We start from the raw sequence: 17,957 nt of genomic DNA on the forward strand, positions 1-17,957 counted from the left end.
CTTAAAAACCAATAACATTTCACACTGTCATCGACAAACACAGCGAGTCAATGTCACAGGTGCCACAACATTTCAACTCTAAAATGGCCACAGAGCACAATAAAAAAATCACCCACAAATGTCTCCATCGCATAAAACGCCACACACATGCACGCACGCACGCACGCACACACACACACACACACACACACACACACACACACACACACACACACACACATACACAAAGACAGACAGACTTGCACACATACACACATGTGCATACACCCACATGGACACACAGGCATAATGTGAATGAAAGAGCCTATTAGAGTAATTTACATTCAAATACATATTCATAGATACATTGTCACCATACCGTTTTCAGGGTGCTCGGTCTCTCCAATGCTGCCATCTGGAGTGGTTCTCTCATAGTGGTCCTCAGGCAGGGTCAGGGGTCCGATGCGAGGACCAGATGATGACTTACTGCTGGGAGTCTCAGATTCCTCCAAGCCGCTGTCATAGTAGCTGTGCTGAGAGGCGTCCTGCAGGTCCTGCACAGGGTTGGTGGTGGAGAAGGTCACTCGCCGATGGGGATGCTGAAAAAACAGAGATACAACAAATGAACATCTTCAAAACAAGGAAGTTATTTTTCAACTACACTTTTCCTCCTGTTTGATGGTTCCATGTAGACACCCATCAGGGTTAGAGCTGAAGCTCTTTTCTTAATTTCTATCATTTTATACGGGCTCGGGGCGGGCTCAGGCTTGCGCTCCAGGTTGCGTGGTAAATGAGCGGTCAGGTGATGCGTTTCGATTAGCATGAAAATGGATGCTGAGGTGAAACGGAGGCTGGCCTCTGGAGGACTTATTTTATTTTTTTGTTCCAACTTCCAAGTGGCCTATAGCCTACGTTAGTCATGAATAAATTATGTTAAAAAATGTATAAATGACTCATTTTTGACAAAAGGCAAAAGAGCTGTGTGCGTGCGCACATTTGAATAATGTTAGACTGTAAAAGGGTTCGGGCTTTTAAAAAGCTGTCAATCAAAATGTACTTGTCGGGCTTGGGCCGAATTCTGTCGGGCTCGGGCCATGTCGGGCCTAACTTTTAAGGCCCGATTACAGCTCTAATCAGGGTTGTATGGTAACAGCTCCAGCTCAACACTCGCACATTCAAGACTATCGTCTGAATTGCGCTGGACTTATAAAGTTCACTCTTCAAAAGTCAGAAAATAGTATTAAATATTAAACACTTTTAAATATTAAACAGTCTTTTGCACTGTTATTATTCTGCAGATTATATAAGGAAGAAATATGTGGACAGACTTCAATAATGAGAGTGCAAATTAGCAGCAACAGAAGAAACTGAATAACTTCGGACGTAAAATACAGACACATTTCCCATACTATACCACAACATTTAAATACACAATTATGGGGCATGTGTTTAAATATGCTGAATGATACTGTCCTGTATATGTAAAGAATGATTAAAATATTTGTGTGCGCCATAAATAATGATTAAGAGGATGTACGGTTCAAGAACGAAATAAAGACTTCTGGAATGTTGATACTATATGTGATATAAAACTGATGTACACCTCATAGAGTATTATATTAAATATCATAGGTATAAATCCAGGGTACAGATTGTAAAGAATTGTGCATTTATATCCGTTATTCGTTGTCCAGCTTATTAAGGGCTCCAGATAGAGGTGGAGTACAGGATGTACAGAAAGAATATCCAAGTACAGGTTCCAAGTGTGTATTATTGTCAGTAATCTATACAATTATACCCAGAACATACAACTGGATAGAGGTAGTCTATGTAGAGAGATATATAACGAGAATGCTATGTTTGGAAACAATGTTTATACATTTGTGCAGACTTGAAAGCCATCATTATAAATAAGTGTCAGAGGGTGTCACAGACATTGAGAATGTGAAAAGTATTATGGTTGCTGTTATCATTATTAGTCAGACAAAAGTTGAATTTTCTAAATCTTCCACTGCCAAATTAATTGTGATGACAATGATTGGTACACTAATCAGTAGCCCCAGTGAGCTACTTCCTATCTCCATATTTTAATATTTCCCGTTTCCACAGCTTTTGATGTTTAACCGAGTGGAAAGTGAGACAATATTTCTGCAGTTTAACTAAAAAGGAATCCCAAGAAGATCTAAATAAGGCTAACAAAAAGAACAAAACAGAGCACTGGAAATACAGTTTGTGACAGACACTAGTTTGCGTGCATTAGAATATATCATAAGATCTGCTTTTCGCTTTTAGATACTGATGAGATTTGATGAAAGAGTAAATATATGAATGAATGAAAATACCGATGAAATCCTAAATTTGATAGCTTGAAGAGGAGCAGAGCGGCACACTAATTCATTCAACATCACACCCTTTATCAAATTGAATGGCTTGTAAATACAGTTAGGAGACCATTAAATTTCCTCTTCCAAAGATCAGTTTACTAATGGCTACTTACCACCGATCCACAACCGAAAGATGACTCCTTGACGGTGCACATGCAATTGTGCTCTTCCCCCACCCCCACACATGAGCACCTCTCGTAAAAGTCAGGAAAGCACTGATACAGCAGAACAGGCCTGACTCTGCTGCACGAGTCAGCCCAGATCAATACCACGGGTCTGTGCTTTCTACTATTCAGGCACTTTTCTGGCAAACAAATCCATGCTAGAAATCATTTGAACCATCAGCCTTTTAGTACATACACACCAGCTATTGAGAAATGCTTTTAGAGCTTAGGTAAGTGCTATCAACACTGTGTTCTTAATACCGTTAGTGGGCTTCAAAATGTTTCCAGAAACCTGTTCATCTCCCCATCATCTCAACCAGTCACATTTTCCTCACTTCACAGGTATTTCGGTCTTTCATCTAAATGATGATTTTTTTGAGTTCTGGGTTGCATCATCCACCCCACGATTGTTGAAACAAAACAACTTTTAATATCTTTGTTTGTGATAGTGATTTGTATGGTTGGTGCGCAACTGAGAGAAAGAAAGCAAGAGCAGAGAGGTTTGGGGGGGGGGATACAAATAAATGTAAATAAACAATAAATACTCTTGACGAAGGTCCAGAAGGACCGAAACTTAGTTTCTTTAATAAATGGTGATGCTGTAGCAAGAGCAGAGTGCGGGATTTTCCTTTTTACATGTCAGTGATATTTTCTTCAACGTACCTGCACAAAAGAATTGTTGGATGTGCGAAGTGTTTCTTTGAAAAGGGGGATCAAAAAATTACATTTGTTTTTTTTTCTATTAAACATGCTCTTTGATTGGTGCATCTATACACAGTAAGTAAGTAAGAACACAATGTTTATCCTTACTCACAAAGATGATACAATACAACAGTACAGAGTGTAAAATTAGAATCTATTTAACAGGGAGTGTCAATAGAGAAATCGCACCAGACAATAGTGAGTTATTCTACTATTGTTTCTGGGATACTTCAATAAACTTGCTATTGACTCATATGGCTGGACCAGACATGCTATTCTTCAATAGTGCATTCTTAAAATATGATTGGAGGTCGCTGAGGCTCCACAACTATTTAAATGATAGGGGGCATTTAGTTGTTTAAATATGGATTCTTGCTTAAACTTCTCCTTAAGGCATCACTCCAGAGAGACAATGTGTTTCCTGGGTATGATAACTAGCTAAGGCTGCAGAGATAGGAAATAGATTCTCCTTTTAGTCAGAGCACAAATCCTTTGCCAGGCCTTGGGGGCTGCAGGGATGCGGCAAGACGGAAGGATGGAAGGGGAGGCTGAGCAGGAGTTGGGAGTTGGTCAGGCAGACACAAACGGCGCTTTGGCTGGAGGGGACAAGCAGAAGGATTAGATTCTAGGAGACTGGAGGCGGGAGAGGGGGATTGTTTGGGCATTGTGGTACGAGTAAGAAGCTATGGGGCTGAGAATGAAAGGGGGGACATTTACGATGACATCTGAATTCATAACCCCATTTAGTTTGGGCTAAAATGGCCTCATTTATATGCCTAGTATTACCTTCCCAACGCAGATGGAAAGATACAGCAGGATTCTTTCTTTACGAGGGGACCTAGACACATTTTAAAGTAGCAATAAACAGCAATCATCTACTCCTTACCTAGAGGTCCTGTAGCCCTTTGGAGACACTTTCTTTTCTGTCAGACTGCCAGAAATATTATATACAACCTACTGCCACAGAATAATTCCAAGTCGCACATGGATACTGAATATCTCCACAGATACAGTGATATGCCCAAAAGCCAGAATGAGAAGCTGCAGGTTAGTAAACAATGTCGTTGTTGCTTGGATCCATTATGGTATGCATGATATGACGAGGTATGTAATGGTCATGTGTAAAATAAAAAGTGATCAAGAACACTGTTTTGTCATATAAAGTGCATCAACTTTCACTTTATACAATGGCAGCAGCTGTATGTCTGCCTTTTTTCCTCATGCTATTCAATGCCATATATCTTACATTTATCTACACACCAACTACCCTTTCACCTTGGAGCTAGAATTGTGTTGCTTCACAGTCTTGTACATAATGCACATGAAAAAAACAGCACACTCTACACCTACACTGACTGCAACCTCAGGGGTACACAATAGTGGTTAAAAAAAGAAGTGAAATGGTACATTGAAAGTCTTTTGATGTGCTTGTGTTTGTGGTTATGTAAGCTGCGGTTACACATTGTTAATTAACAGAACTATTGATGTAATATACAAACCTATACAAGAAAAGACAGTTCTCCCTCTCATCCTCCAATTGATTTGTACAAGCCAAAATAAAGTATAGGGGCTATAGGGCTCTATGTGTGTGCCTACAGTTGGGCGCACACATATAGAATTCATCTAGTAGGGTGAATTATAAAGACCACCTTCAGTTATTGGTGAATTTTACAACTTCTGAGTTGCATCTGATGATTGAAAACAATTGGATACCGCAACACAATATGGCACAACTGATTATGGTTAAACTGATTATGAGTGAAATTCTGTAGCAGATATTCATAACTGATGATCTGTATGCATTAAATCATAAGCTTGAGGAATTTTCAGTTATGCTGGGACTGGCAGCCCATATCAGATTTTTTGGCTGAGACATCAAAATAAATATTTCATTCATCAAATCTGATTTAAAACACATTTATGGGCGGTTTGATATCCAATTTAAAATTGCCCTTTACATCACCTGCAATATCACACATAACAGTGACGTCAGAGAGCTGTCAGCCCTAACAGCTAGCTGTGACTGCTGGGAAAAAAACATTTATCAACCACCTCTGTCACTAATGTCACACAATGTTGTGTGGTGTGATGGAGGACTTCTGCACTGAGACTACGTATTGCAATGGTGTGAAGAGTGAGAGGATGCATCTCCATTATTCACTCAGCCTGCAGCTTGCTGTTTTGTGTCTGTATTGGAATAAATGCACCACCAGTTTGTGAATGTACTCACGCCTATGTCGTTTCCACAGCAACTGACACAGATGGGTTATTGTAAACGGTTCTATCTAATCACTTGCAAATAACAGTCTGGACAGCCTGTCCTAAAGATTGGATTTGAAATAAAAAATAAATGATTTGCCTGCAGCTTGAATGGAGGAATAAAAAGGGATTCCTGGGGCAAATGGCTGTGCCTAAGCAACAAGGATAGCATTCTGGTGACTGTGGAGCATCAAATATTGCCATTGCTGATTTGCACCACTGATCCCTGATGGGACAGCAGACCCCACTGCTGTTGTGCTCTCCCATAGCACAGAGTCCAATGAAATGCCCTAGAGCAACCTGACACCACTCCACTGTCAGGTGCCCTGTCATAAAGCCAAGCCTCACTGATTGCCAGTGCACAGGGCTGCTGGTACTTATGCAAATGGGAAAGCTTTTCCATCGTCTCTGACACTTTTTGAGCAGACTTCCAGCAAAGTCGCCGGTGAGTTAGATTTAGGGTTTGGATCTCTGTCTCATGCTTCCAAGTTTGCATTTGTATTTTAACTGATCTGGATGTGAACATTTGGTGATCAAGCTGGCGCCTGCATTGTCTGTAATTTAACTACCTTGTAGAAAGTATTCCCTGGCGTACTGTATTTTACAGCAAGTGGCGGCTTAATGGTTGGTACATATGGTGGGACTACAATCCAGAGTGTAGTGGGAAAACCAGATATTAACATAATAATAAAGCACATTTAATGCATCTCACACAAAAGACAATATTATTATTATTATTATTATTATTATTATTATAGATGAAATTCTCTGATGGTTCTTCTACAAAATTACCACTATTTGATATGCATTTTAATAGCAGTTCATCCTTTAATATCTAACCTGAGATTTGAAGCTTGAGGAAGCATCTAATCTTAGAGGCATTAACCAAAGTGGTTGATACCCCATTTATAACACTTTGATTGTATCTTCATTTATGCTACTCTGACTGCTTGCTAAAACAGATCTGGATCAAAGTCAAATATTCAATTATATTTTATGAATTAATCATGAAAAATCTTTTTTTAATCAATCCAGTTATCTATTTTCCTCCGGTGATAAATAACAACATGTGCTACTGTAGAGTAGAACAAAATAGATGATGTGCTATTTGCAGTAATATATGTGCCCCTCTATATTTAATTGCTATGAAGAGAAAATCTTTTCAAAATCTTTTTTCCAAAAGCTGAAACAAACAACGGAGTCCCCTCAACACTGTCTCTAAATAAAATACCTTGTTACTGACTGCAGTATCTTTTCTTGTAATAAAGGTAAACTGGTAAAATGGGAGGCGCCAGAAGTTAAAGCATGTCTATATGTTCCACACAGAGACAGGTGGAGAGAGAGGAATATGTTGAGTATGTTGAATATGAGTTCTTTTAACAGGTTGTGAAGCCAAACAACTATGGTACACTCAACTGGAATACCCTCAACATTTCAAGCTGCTGAGAACCTATGTGGCCCTGTTTATCACTCCTGAGTTAAGGTATATCGTATGTGTATACTGGAGCTGGAAGCCAGACTTCTCCTATTGAATCACAGCTATGTGTCTCTCAGATATTATAAAATGGGTTTTCTGCCCATGTTAAAGGAAATGGCTGATGTCTCAGTGCCCCTGTGATATGAAAAATTCAATTTAAAAGGATGAGAGAAAGAATGGTGCACGGCCTATTTTCATTCCCCCACATTGAAAGATATGAGAATGATGTTCCGTTGTGTGGAGGAAATGATGCCAATCGTACTGCAGAGAAATTCCTTCATAATTCAATTCAATTTCATCTGAATCCCAATGGCAAGCTCCTCTGCCAGAAAGGCAGAGCGACAGAGACAAAAAGGTAGGGCTAGAGACTAAGATGGAAGAAGAGGGACTAAAGATTGAGACTGAAACAATGGAGTAATAGAGACAGAGTCGCAGAGAGCAGCCAGACTTTCTGAAAGGTGAGAAGACAGCAACACAAAGCAGAGGGGATGTGGTTAGGAAAAAAAAATTTCAGTAATAATTCATTTTGATCATGTATAGCCAACTAATTTTCTTTAATTACCTCTCTGTAGCATCTGATAAAAGCAGAGAAAAACATTGTTGCTTTTTTTGTTGTTGAGATGGACGGCTTTTTTTGAAGAAGTGTTCGGACTGGTAGATTATATAGTTAAGTATATAGTTAGTAACCTAAATAATGTTATTATAAATGTAGCATTAGGTACAAAATGTGCATCTAAACTCTTCGATAGCCCGTGAGAGTTCCCCGAGAGTTGGACCTAGAATTTCCATTTAGTTACAATCTTTGTGAGTACATCCTGGCTCTGGCATTTTGGGCGTGTATGCAGGAATCAATGAGCTGCTGCCTCTGAAGGCAGAGAAAAAATGAGCTGCACCAACAAATATGACAATGAAGAAGTACACCTCTCAGTGTATGCAGCAAGCATACAACCATAAAGACTGAAGTAGTTGCAAAGGAAATGCATATGGAACTGTTTTTATTTTCCATCCCACCATTATGTCCTCCATTCTCATCCCATCTACGGCTCTCTCTTCTTTCTGTCTTCTTTCTGTCTTCTCTCCCTCTTTCTCTACAAGCACACGCACACAAACACACACACACACACACACACACACACACACACACACACACACACACACACACACACACACACACACAGTTGTTTTTGTAGGTGCAATAGCTCCAAGGCAAGCAGCGTGGAATTGGAGTCTTCAAAGAGTCTTGGATTATCAAAGAGACACAGCTACCAGAAAACTAGGGGACACGCTAGAGAGGGGGAGGGAGGAACATAAGCGGGAGGCGGGGAGGGGGAAAGAGTGCAGAGGAGTCAGCATGGGTTTGCGTGGAGAATAAAGTGATCAGACAGGGGAGTGGTGGGGGTGAGGGGTGGATAAGACCAGAAGTCCCTTTGTCCGCATACTGCAAATGGAGAGGAAAAAAGACTGGAGTGAATACATTAAAAAACAATCACATAGGCCTTAATGGTCTTGATAGGCAAGACTGAATTCGCATTCTTCACTGTCTGTGCCGTCGCCTATTCTGGAGTTTTCTTTTTTCCTACATAGAGGATTTCATTTCAATGGGAGCATTGGCCTTGAAATACCATAATGTTGTCACAGTAAAACCAAGTATTACTGCTGCAAGACCCACCATGTGTGAATATAGCTGCCACATCTAATGACAAATCTGACTGTTCACGCCATTCCATATGACAGGATGTGGGAGTGCTGGTGTGAATGCATCACCCGCCGACAAAAAGCTCTCCGTCAGCCCCTCTGTCCCACAATGAGCTATGGATGTCTTTTTTTTCCATTACAAGAACACCTCTCACTATAGAACACATTTCAAGCCAGTGTATGAAACTGATTCTGGTCGGTTCACTGCTGTCAGCTGCGGAGCATCATCCAGCAATGATCCTGCCCCACTGCCACAGCTACTACACACAAACCTCCCACTATCACTGACCTGGTTTGAACTAAATTACTCATTTAGTGTATGATGAGAGCGTAAAATGCTTCTAACACACAGTGCCAATAACAAATCAAAGTCCAAAAAGTAATCTTCCTCTCACTGCACAACTCTTCTTGAAAAATGTGGTTATTGTGAAAGATGGGTAGTTGTGAACAAAAGTGTTCCCCCTGCCTGCATCCATTTGGTAATTTGGGGGAATGCCATGACATCTTTTATTCTGACAGTGTGAGTATGAGAGTGAGAGTTGTGTCTATGCATCACAAATTGTTGAACTTTCATCACCTCTGTCTACACACGCCATGTGCAGATGTTCTGTGCTGGTTTAACGGCATCACATAGTGAAGACGAACATAACCACAAAACCCCAAACCGCATGAACGAGTCCAAAAAGTGGTATCTTGACTGCCGTTTTTTAGCCACAGTGAGCTGATGTGATGAAGTGTGTGGATAGTACACACACAGATTAAGAAAATAAAAAAAAAAATACCTGCCATTCTAATTATAGTGACTGCGCAGCAGTTATTTTAACACTGTTAAACATTATCAAATCACTTTCTGTGTGCTTGTGTTGAATTACTATTAATCCATCAAAGTCATTTCTTTACGTTTGTGTGGGTGTTATGTAAAAGGTAATACAAATAGTGAGCCAGAGTTGATTAATACTTCACAATATATTTTGGTTAATTGGTATTTTTTTCTGACATAATGAAATAAGTTGATGGAAGAATGATGGAAACACAAATGTAATATTCTTTTGGTGTCAAGAGAGATTTGGAGGGAAGGGATGAGCTTTGGGGAAAGCCAGAGAAAGGATCAGTGGCAGAACTTAATTGGGAAGGGCACAGGATTACAAATGTGATTGGTTTAGGGTTTAGATGGTGATGTCTTTCTACCGACACTCTCATTGTCTTAAACTGTTGGGACTAAATATTCTAATATGAGCTCACAGGGTCAAAAGAATGAAGAGGATTTTGAGAGTTTGGGGTTTACAAGCGATATTCTTCTAGACACTGTGGAAAGGAATACATGCTCCCAACAGAAAAACAAAAAGTACATTGGAAAAATGGAAGACACAATATGCTGTCGAGAAAAACAGAAAAAAAGGGAGTCAGAGGATCATACAGTAAAGATGGAAAGGAACTGCAGAAGCTATTCTTTGCCATAACAGAAAGGAAAAAGAAAAGAACTGAAAGACTACTAGATGGTGAAGTTAGAAAAGGCTTTACCAAAGACAAAGATGTTATGAAGATAGCCAGATAAATAAGTTAAGACAGCAGTAGAGTGAAATTCCACAAAAATAATAAGATTAATTTGACAGAGGAGGAACTTTATTGGGGAAGAACTTTATTGGTGGTTATTCTTGGTGCAAGTCCGAAATAACTGAAGATGTTTTTTGTTTGTTTTTTACTTTCAAGAGTCACACCTTTTGACTCTTGAATGTAACATAGTTTTAATAATGCACAACAAACGTTTTATAATATCAACTTTGGTTTTTAAACACTGAATCGCTGTTATATTTAACCATGTTTATCCACTCCCCATCATACAGAAGAGGATTAGGACCACATGTGAAAAATGTATTTGAGTTCTGAGTTTAAAGTTTAAAGAATTCTGACTTTTTTTTAAAGTCTATTTTTTTTTTTAAAGTCAGAATTGTGACTTTAATCTCAGAATTCTGCCCTAATCCTCTTCCGTACCATCAGGCTTTTTGAGTTTTAAATATCAAATCGGCATTTATTGAAATACTGTTTTTTTTTCATCACAAAAATCTGATTGATGAGTCGTGGGATTGTGACCTTAAATTTACATTTATACAATTGTTCTTTGTTGTCTGTGTTTTTTTGTTCTCTAATAGTCTGTATGAAGCACTATATTAGTTAAGTGTATTGCTTTATTTCCCCAATGAAAAGGGTTAATGTTCGGGTCGACTCATTCAGATTTACAGTTTCCTCAGCTTCTCTTTGAGTGATTAAGCTCTATAAAACTCAGTTCATTGTAGTTGCTCCTTAGACCCAGACATTATCACTCCCTAGGAGGCAAAAGTATATTTGCAGCATAATTTCCAGCAACGATAACAACAGTTGCATTTAGAGGAGAACTGCTGTGAATTAGAGTGTCTAGCTTGGAGCAGGGTGCAGGGAAAGTGAAAAGCAGGAAAGACCCTAGGAAGTGGATAGATGATTATAACCCTGTACTATTTACCGTAGACAGACTAGTCTTTGTCCGTGTTATGGTGAGGGCAGGGCTGTGGTTCTGTGTAGAAGGATACAGGCAACAGTCTCCTTTATGCGTGTTATGTTTGCCTGTTTCACTGATATATAGATACACATCTGTAAACTGCGTTCACAATGGAAACACTACCAAGATAGCAGTAGTTAAGTTATTTCAGGTAGTTGTGAGAATCAATGTCTCCCACAATAACTATGGATTCACATCACGACATACAAAAAACATGGTGACAGTGATTTTAATACTTCCAGAAATGTGGTTTCAGCTTAAAACCTGACACCGTCTGACCTCAGCAGGATATTTTAGGTGGCATATATTTGCACCGTGTGACTCTAAAACAAGAACATCACAAGCTCCTCTGGTGAGTAACAGTCACTGCTGCACTGGTGTAGAGTTCACTGCTTCTAACAGGAGTGAAAGGAGTTGATTTAATTGACTATGATAACAGCCAGCTCTAACCACGACTATGATATGTAATTTATCCTAATCTGGCCCCCTATTACTGCAGTAATGCAGCTATTGCAGCTAAAAAATGTTTTGGTCAAAACCAAATGATCTAACGCTGCTAACTAGGGCTGCAATTAATTATTTTCATAGTCGATTAATCTGTTGATTATTTTCTCGATTATTTGGGCGTTTGGTCTATAAAATGTCAGAAAATGGTGAAAAATGTGGATCAGTGTGTCCCAAAAGCCCAAGGTGACGTCCTCAAATGTCTTGTTTTGTCCACAACTCAAAGATATTCAGTTTACTGTCACAGAGGAGAGAAGAAACTAGAAAATATTCACATTTAAGAAGTTGGAATCAAAGAATCTTTTACTTTTGTCTTAAAAAAATGACTCAAACCGACTAATTGATTAGCAAAATAGTTGGCGATTAATTTAAGAGTTGACAACTAATCGATTAATCGATTAATCTTTGCAGCTCTACTGCTAATTTGAGCCAGCATCTGGGCTTGAAGTTGGAAGTCCCTGATTTTGCCAAAAGCAAGAGGAATCAAATATTAGATACATGTCTGGAATTGGCCCTAAAGTTAGTCAGATCACATCTGGTCATGCTCTATAATGCTGCTGAGCAGACGTTTTGGCAGCTTTGCAAATTGTGATATCTATGTGTGTGTTTATCCTGTATGGGTTCTGAGCATCAGTGGTCAATTGCAACTATATGTTATATATGAATAATGTCCCAGGGGCACGTTTTCAATTCAATTTCCAACAGATGCACTCCTAAACAAAACTGAAGTAAAGATGAGCATAATTTAATGCCAATACTTTACAGAAAGAAAGAGTATGGTCAACAGACTTCCCACCATGCTGATGGTAAGGAGAAAGAGGTCAAAGAAACTTATTTGGTCTACTGAAATCATTATCAAATTTCATTATGGCTGATATTTGCAGTGCACAATACATTTGTTTTACTCTGCAAGTAGTTGCTTCAAGTTCTGTGAAACCAATCAATATTTACTGTTTTTAAGCCCAGAGCAGAAGTTGCACAGTCACCACACCTTAATAGCTGTCTGTGGGCCAGTATTCACTTTGTCAGTGTGCTCATGTCAGCAAGGAGTGGTAAGCTCAATTGAACAAGGTTCACCTCACATTCCCACTTAAATGTTCTAATCACATACCCATAGAAGATTGTAGCCAATTAGCTTTTTGTTCATATATCTTTTTTCTCCATTTCCTGTAATATACTGTAAAAAGAGCATCTATCAAACTGTCTCTCTGAAAGACATATCAGGAGTATATAACACCAGAAGGGAAATATAGATGGAGAAGAAGATGGGTTGATTGTGTGTGTGTGTGTGTGTGTGTGTGTGTGTGTGTGTGTGTGGGGGGGTGTAAAGAATCAGACATGAGAAAAATTAATCCTCAATATCTACTCCCTGCTGTGTACCTTTATTGCCTCTCAAACTTCCCATCTTCAGAGTTAATATCTCTTTTGCTGTAGCATGTGGCTTAGAAGCATGCATTTACTCCCATTTGTTTGAACTGGAACATAATTGGATTGGGGAGAGGGATGGAAAAGCCTTCAACCATACTTAAAACTTGTTTTCCGGTCATCCTCTTATATGTGCACGAAAGGGTGCGATGCAGTGTTTAACCGTGAGTGTGCGTGTGCATGTACATGTATGCATTGCTATTAATAGCATCTCTTATGGTCTCGCTTGTCTTGATTTGTTACCCTGCATCCAAGATGTCCCGATTGGCAATACACTGCGAGAGCTGGATGATTTGGGAAGTGTGTCTGCATCTCATTCTTGCACTCAAAGTAATCCTTACGATGCAACTGGATGGGGAGCCCTCATGATCCTCCATCTTATCAAGGAACTGAAAAATCATGCTTAATTAGATTCATAGTGACCTTTTTCATCTCTGGCTACAAGCGCCCAGTCACTGCCAAAGCAGGATGTGTTCTCAACATTGATCTTTCCGCAGACCCGAGGATTGAGCAGAGCCCGGCGCAGTGAAACGAGGCAGAAAAACAACATATAAAAAATCATCAGATGAAGAGATTACTCGGTTTGAGTGAGCTGCGCTGTGTTGAGGCTTTTTTAGGAGTGAGCGTGTTTTTGTGAGAAGAGCTCTGTAATCCACCTACTGCATCTCAATCATAGTGCAAACAAACTCACACACAAGTATCAAGTCCCTGCCCTCTGCTTCATGGCCCATTTGCCAGACATGCACACATAATCCTACTGCCTTTCTCATTCCCAGATCCTACCTCCACTCGCTTCTCCTTTTGCATCCCGCCACCCTGCTTTCCCCTTCCTGCAACAGCAGTCTGCAACTGAGCAATGTTCTTCCTGCAGGCTTCAAACAAAAGACGACTTACAAGTTCCATCCAGAAATAATAGAGGCCCTGCTGCTTTTAAATCTTCAACATGCATACAGTACATGCATGTATTTGCAGCACATATCTCTAAAGCTCAATCAACGTCACACAGTTAAAAACAAACAAAAACAAACATACTGTAGGGAATTCTCATTTTGAAATCTTAAAACATATGAGCAGATTTGATATGTTTGTCACAGTCCCACTGCAACTTTTGTATTACTGTGGGGGAGTACACTACACTAGACACAGTTGATACAGATATGGTATGATATTGATGACAGATTTGATTAATCTACTGATGAAATTTTGGTGCGAGTACTCCACAATGGGCTTTAGACAGAGCCCCAAAGCAAAAAATCTTGTATGAATACTCTATTGCCATATCCTTTCAGAGCTCATTTGAGTCATATCTGACATATTTATGGCTCATCATGTCATATCGTAGCCATCAGAGTACAAGCACCATGAACCATTTAAATACTGTGGGCCATGCTGTCGTCTCCTGTTAGCAACATAGAGTCTGATAGATGCATAAGAAGAGGCAATCGACTGGATTCTTTCATAGTGCTGCACAGAAGCTTGAGCCCAGACTTGGTGAATTTACTGGCAGGAATGATTTTGCAAGAATGTCTATTTAGCTGACTAAAAAAATGACAGCTTCATATTGAATTGAATGCATGAGGGGCAGAGATACTGGAAGCATAGGAAAATACAACAAACATGAGCCTTATCTGGATACAGAATGGTACAATATATTTTTAAAGAAGTACAAGTTAACAGTTTCACCCAAGAAATCTATAATGATCCTTTGTGTGCACCTTAACAGAGTTGCCTGGCAACAGAACTAGAGCTCTGCAGTGAATTTAAGTGTCAAACGAAATACATTTGTAATCCAAAGGCAACATGGATTACATTTTAGACAGTAGGAGTGCCTCTTGGACAAGATTTCAATAGCTAAGGTGGGCAAAGTGAATTGGATAGAAGGCAAATAATTTTCTGCAACTTAATAGCTTTCACGACACTGCCTCGTACCTGAATATGGATGGTTGAATGAGCACAAAATACGCACAACTAATTAACTGTGAAGGTTTTAAAAATGGTCTGTCTTAATGGACGCCGTTATTCATCTGCCTTCAACAGGAATCCATGAAATATCACAAGGGTGGACGTGAGACTGATAAATCATGATAGCATATAGATCAGTGTCGTACCTTTTTTCCTCTGAATTATTGATTAACTCACATGCAGAGCTGCTGTTTGAAAACACATTTCCTGTTTGTACTGAATTCGACCACTAAAAGCTGGTTGATAAATAAATACCTCATTAAAAAATGGCTTCATGGAAAACAATGCTTCCAGTATGCTTTATGTATGAAAACACTCTTGCAATCTCTCCCAAGTCCCCTCCTCTGTGTCTCAAACGCCCCCCCCCCCCACACACACACACACACACAAATAAATAAATGCAAATGTTTTATAAGCAGGCTGCTTATTTTCTGCTAAACAATGTTAAGCATTTACACAAAGGGACCCAAATGAGCCTCTGATTGAAGATGGAATCAATGCCCAAGCAACCCACCAAAGAGCCTCTCAATCCCACATATGCATGATTAATACTTTAAACAACATCAATTTTCCTTCCTCTTCCACTTGTCAATGATCACGCACGCATGCACGCACGCACGCACGCACGCACACACACACACACACACACACACACACACACACACACAATACAAAGACAGACTTGCATACATACACACATGTGCATACACCCACGTGCACACACAGGCAGAATGTACCCAAATCCTTACAGGACTGTGCATGAACACACAGACACTGCCCCCTCCATCGTGGTTAATACATCAAACAGCATTAGCTTCCTGGATTCTTGAAGCTTAGACAGACACGGTTCTGACAGCCCATGATTCCTCACTGGCTGCCTCCCCCTCCAGCTTCCCCACTTTCTTTATTCCCTATGAAGTCTGTTAGGGTGGTAACAGAACATGCTGCCAAAATAGATTCACTTACATATTACCTTTGCTTTTTGTAAGCCTGTATAATGTCATGTTAGAAAGCCATCTCTACAATAAGATGACACTATTGAGGAGCTTTAGAGGCTTGGGAGACGTAACAATAATAACCACAAGCCCTGATCAACAAACTCTTTATTTCATAAGATTTCCATATTCTTCTGACATAAGCAGGTATTTATAACCACATGTATCCAAGGTTTGCTTTTGTACCACCGGTTCATGGGCATTGAAATGAAGAGTCCCAGATCAGCATAAAACCAACACGCCATCAAATGCATTCAAATCTAACCTTTACAATTCAAAGATGTTTTTGTTTTTTTGGCAAGCCATTCTGTAACATCAATGAGCAGGTGGTCTACTGGATCATGGTCTAATAAAATGGACACTCATTAGTATATCTTTAGCATAAAGTGCTCTGTAATTACCATGCGAGGCCTGTATCTTTAGAACGCAGTGCTGCATATGAGCTCCATTTGATTTTACGGTGCTTTCAGCATACTGATTTTAACTTTATTTGAGAGATCCAAGCTGTAGTCTTTCTAGTCGTAAATTAATAAGAAAAATTCTTCGACTCTAATGACCCACAACCACAAAAAGGAAGTATTGTTCTCCCCTTATATTATCGACAAACTGTCCATTTTTGTGATGCTTTAACATCAAATGAATAAACATGCTGTACCCTCTACGCAATCTCCATCTGTTTTCAATGGACTGCACACTCACTGTGTATTATCATAAAACACTACAGCAGGCCTACAATTTTTTGAAAGCCTTGCAAAATAAAGCCCAATATTTACCTTATCCCAATACAAACTACACCATAATGTTATCAATAAATGGGTGTGCTTATCTTATCTCTTTCTTAGAGTGAACAAGTGATTTACGCATGAGCTTCGTAGGCACCAAAGACAGCACTGATATTATCTTTAAGTAGTAACGTTAATGCACTTAAGCAGATTGCTTCAGGATTTTAAATGGTATCCAATGAGTATACTGTAGCTCCTTGATAAATACAGGAAAAACTAAATGAAAAGAGAAAGATTGTGTGTGTTATGGAGAGCCTACTGGGCTGCTGATAGTGTAGCTTAAGTGCAGGGAGACTCACATGTGGTCCGCTATACTGCAAATCCTCAAAAAGAGGATAAAGAGGCTTTAAAATCACATTTACAGCACAGGAGCAGCATCCCGCAGATAAATACAGATCATGGTATTTGACCCTGTCCATCAGCACATTGAAAGGCTCATGGCTTCTACACCATAGAGTCACAAACCAGGCTTTGTCACTAACACACACAGTGCAACACATTGATGACTCTAAATAATAGCAGCAGCTGTTGAGACCTAGGGAACAACTGAGGGCAAGTCAACTATGACTCCTGTGTTTTCCAGAATTCCGCTCAGTTATTTGACCTTTTATTAGATCCGTTAAATGAAAATCATGGCCTTGATTTTACCTCTCAGACTTTTGTTTGAAAAAGCCAGAATGCAGAGCCTGTTGTTGAAATATGTTGAAGTATCTGTGTACTTCACACAGATCGATAGGAATCCTAAAAGCCAGCATGCCATATCTGTTCCCTCATAACATTCAACAACAACCTTAAATGTCAATACTGATCACCATCTGCTAGACATTTTCTGTACTACCTGAAAGGAATTAACTTCACAAGATTACAGAAATTGCAGGAGCATGGATCTCACTCCTTTAGTCATGGACGTTTTGTTTGTGCTGAAACCAATAACCTACAGTATGTCTGAGGTAATATGAAACCTGTGACCTTTATTGGGCCAATGTGTCACACTAGGCTTTTAAGTTACTAATACAAACAAGAAATAAACTGTGTAGATTAGATGTTTTTGCACAGAAAAACAACCTGCAGTTTAATAAAATCTGGCAGAAGATAG

At 39.4% G+C, this 17,957-nt stretch overlaps 1 protein-coding gene across 1 annotated transcript in view; it reads right to left on the minus strand.

Annotated features, from left to right (window-relative positions):
* The window catches only part of pcdh1a (protocadherin 1a), a 79,951-nt gene that overhangs the window by 18,443 nt on the left and 43,551 nt on the right, over positions 1–17,957 (minus strand). Inside the window, exon 3 of the mRNA XM_078266752.1 lies at positions 359–578. Within this exon, the coding sequence (XP_078122878.1) occupies positions 359–578 (220 nt within the window). The remainder of the gene's footprint in view (positions 1–358; positions 579–17,957) is intronic.

Source organism: Sander vitreus, chromosome 13, assembly GCF_031162955.1.
Source record: "Sander vitreus isolate 19-12246 chromosome 13, sanVit1, whole genome shotgun sequence".
NCBI classification, from domain to species: Eukaryota; Metazoa; Chordata; class Actinopteri; order Perciformes; family Percidae; genus Sander; species Sander vitreus.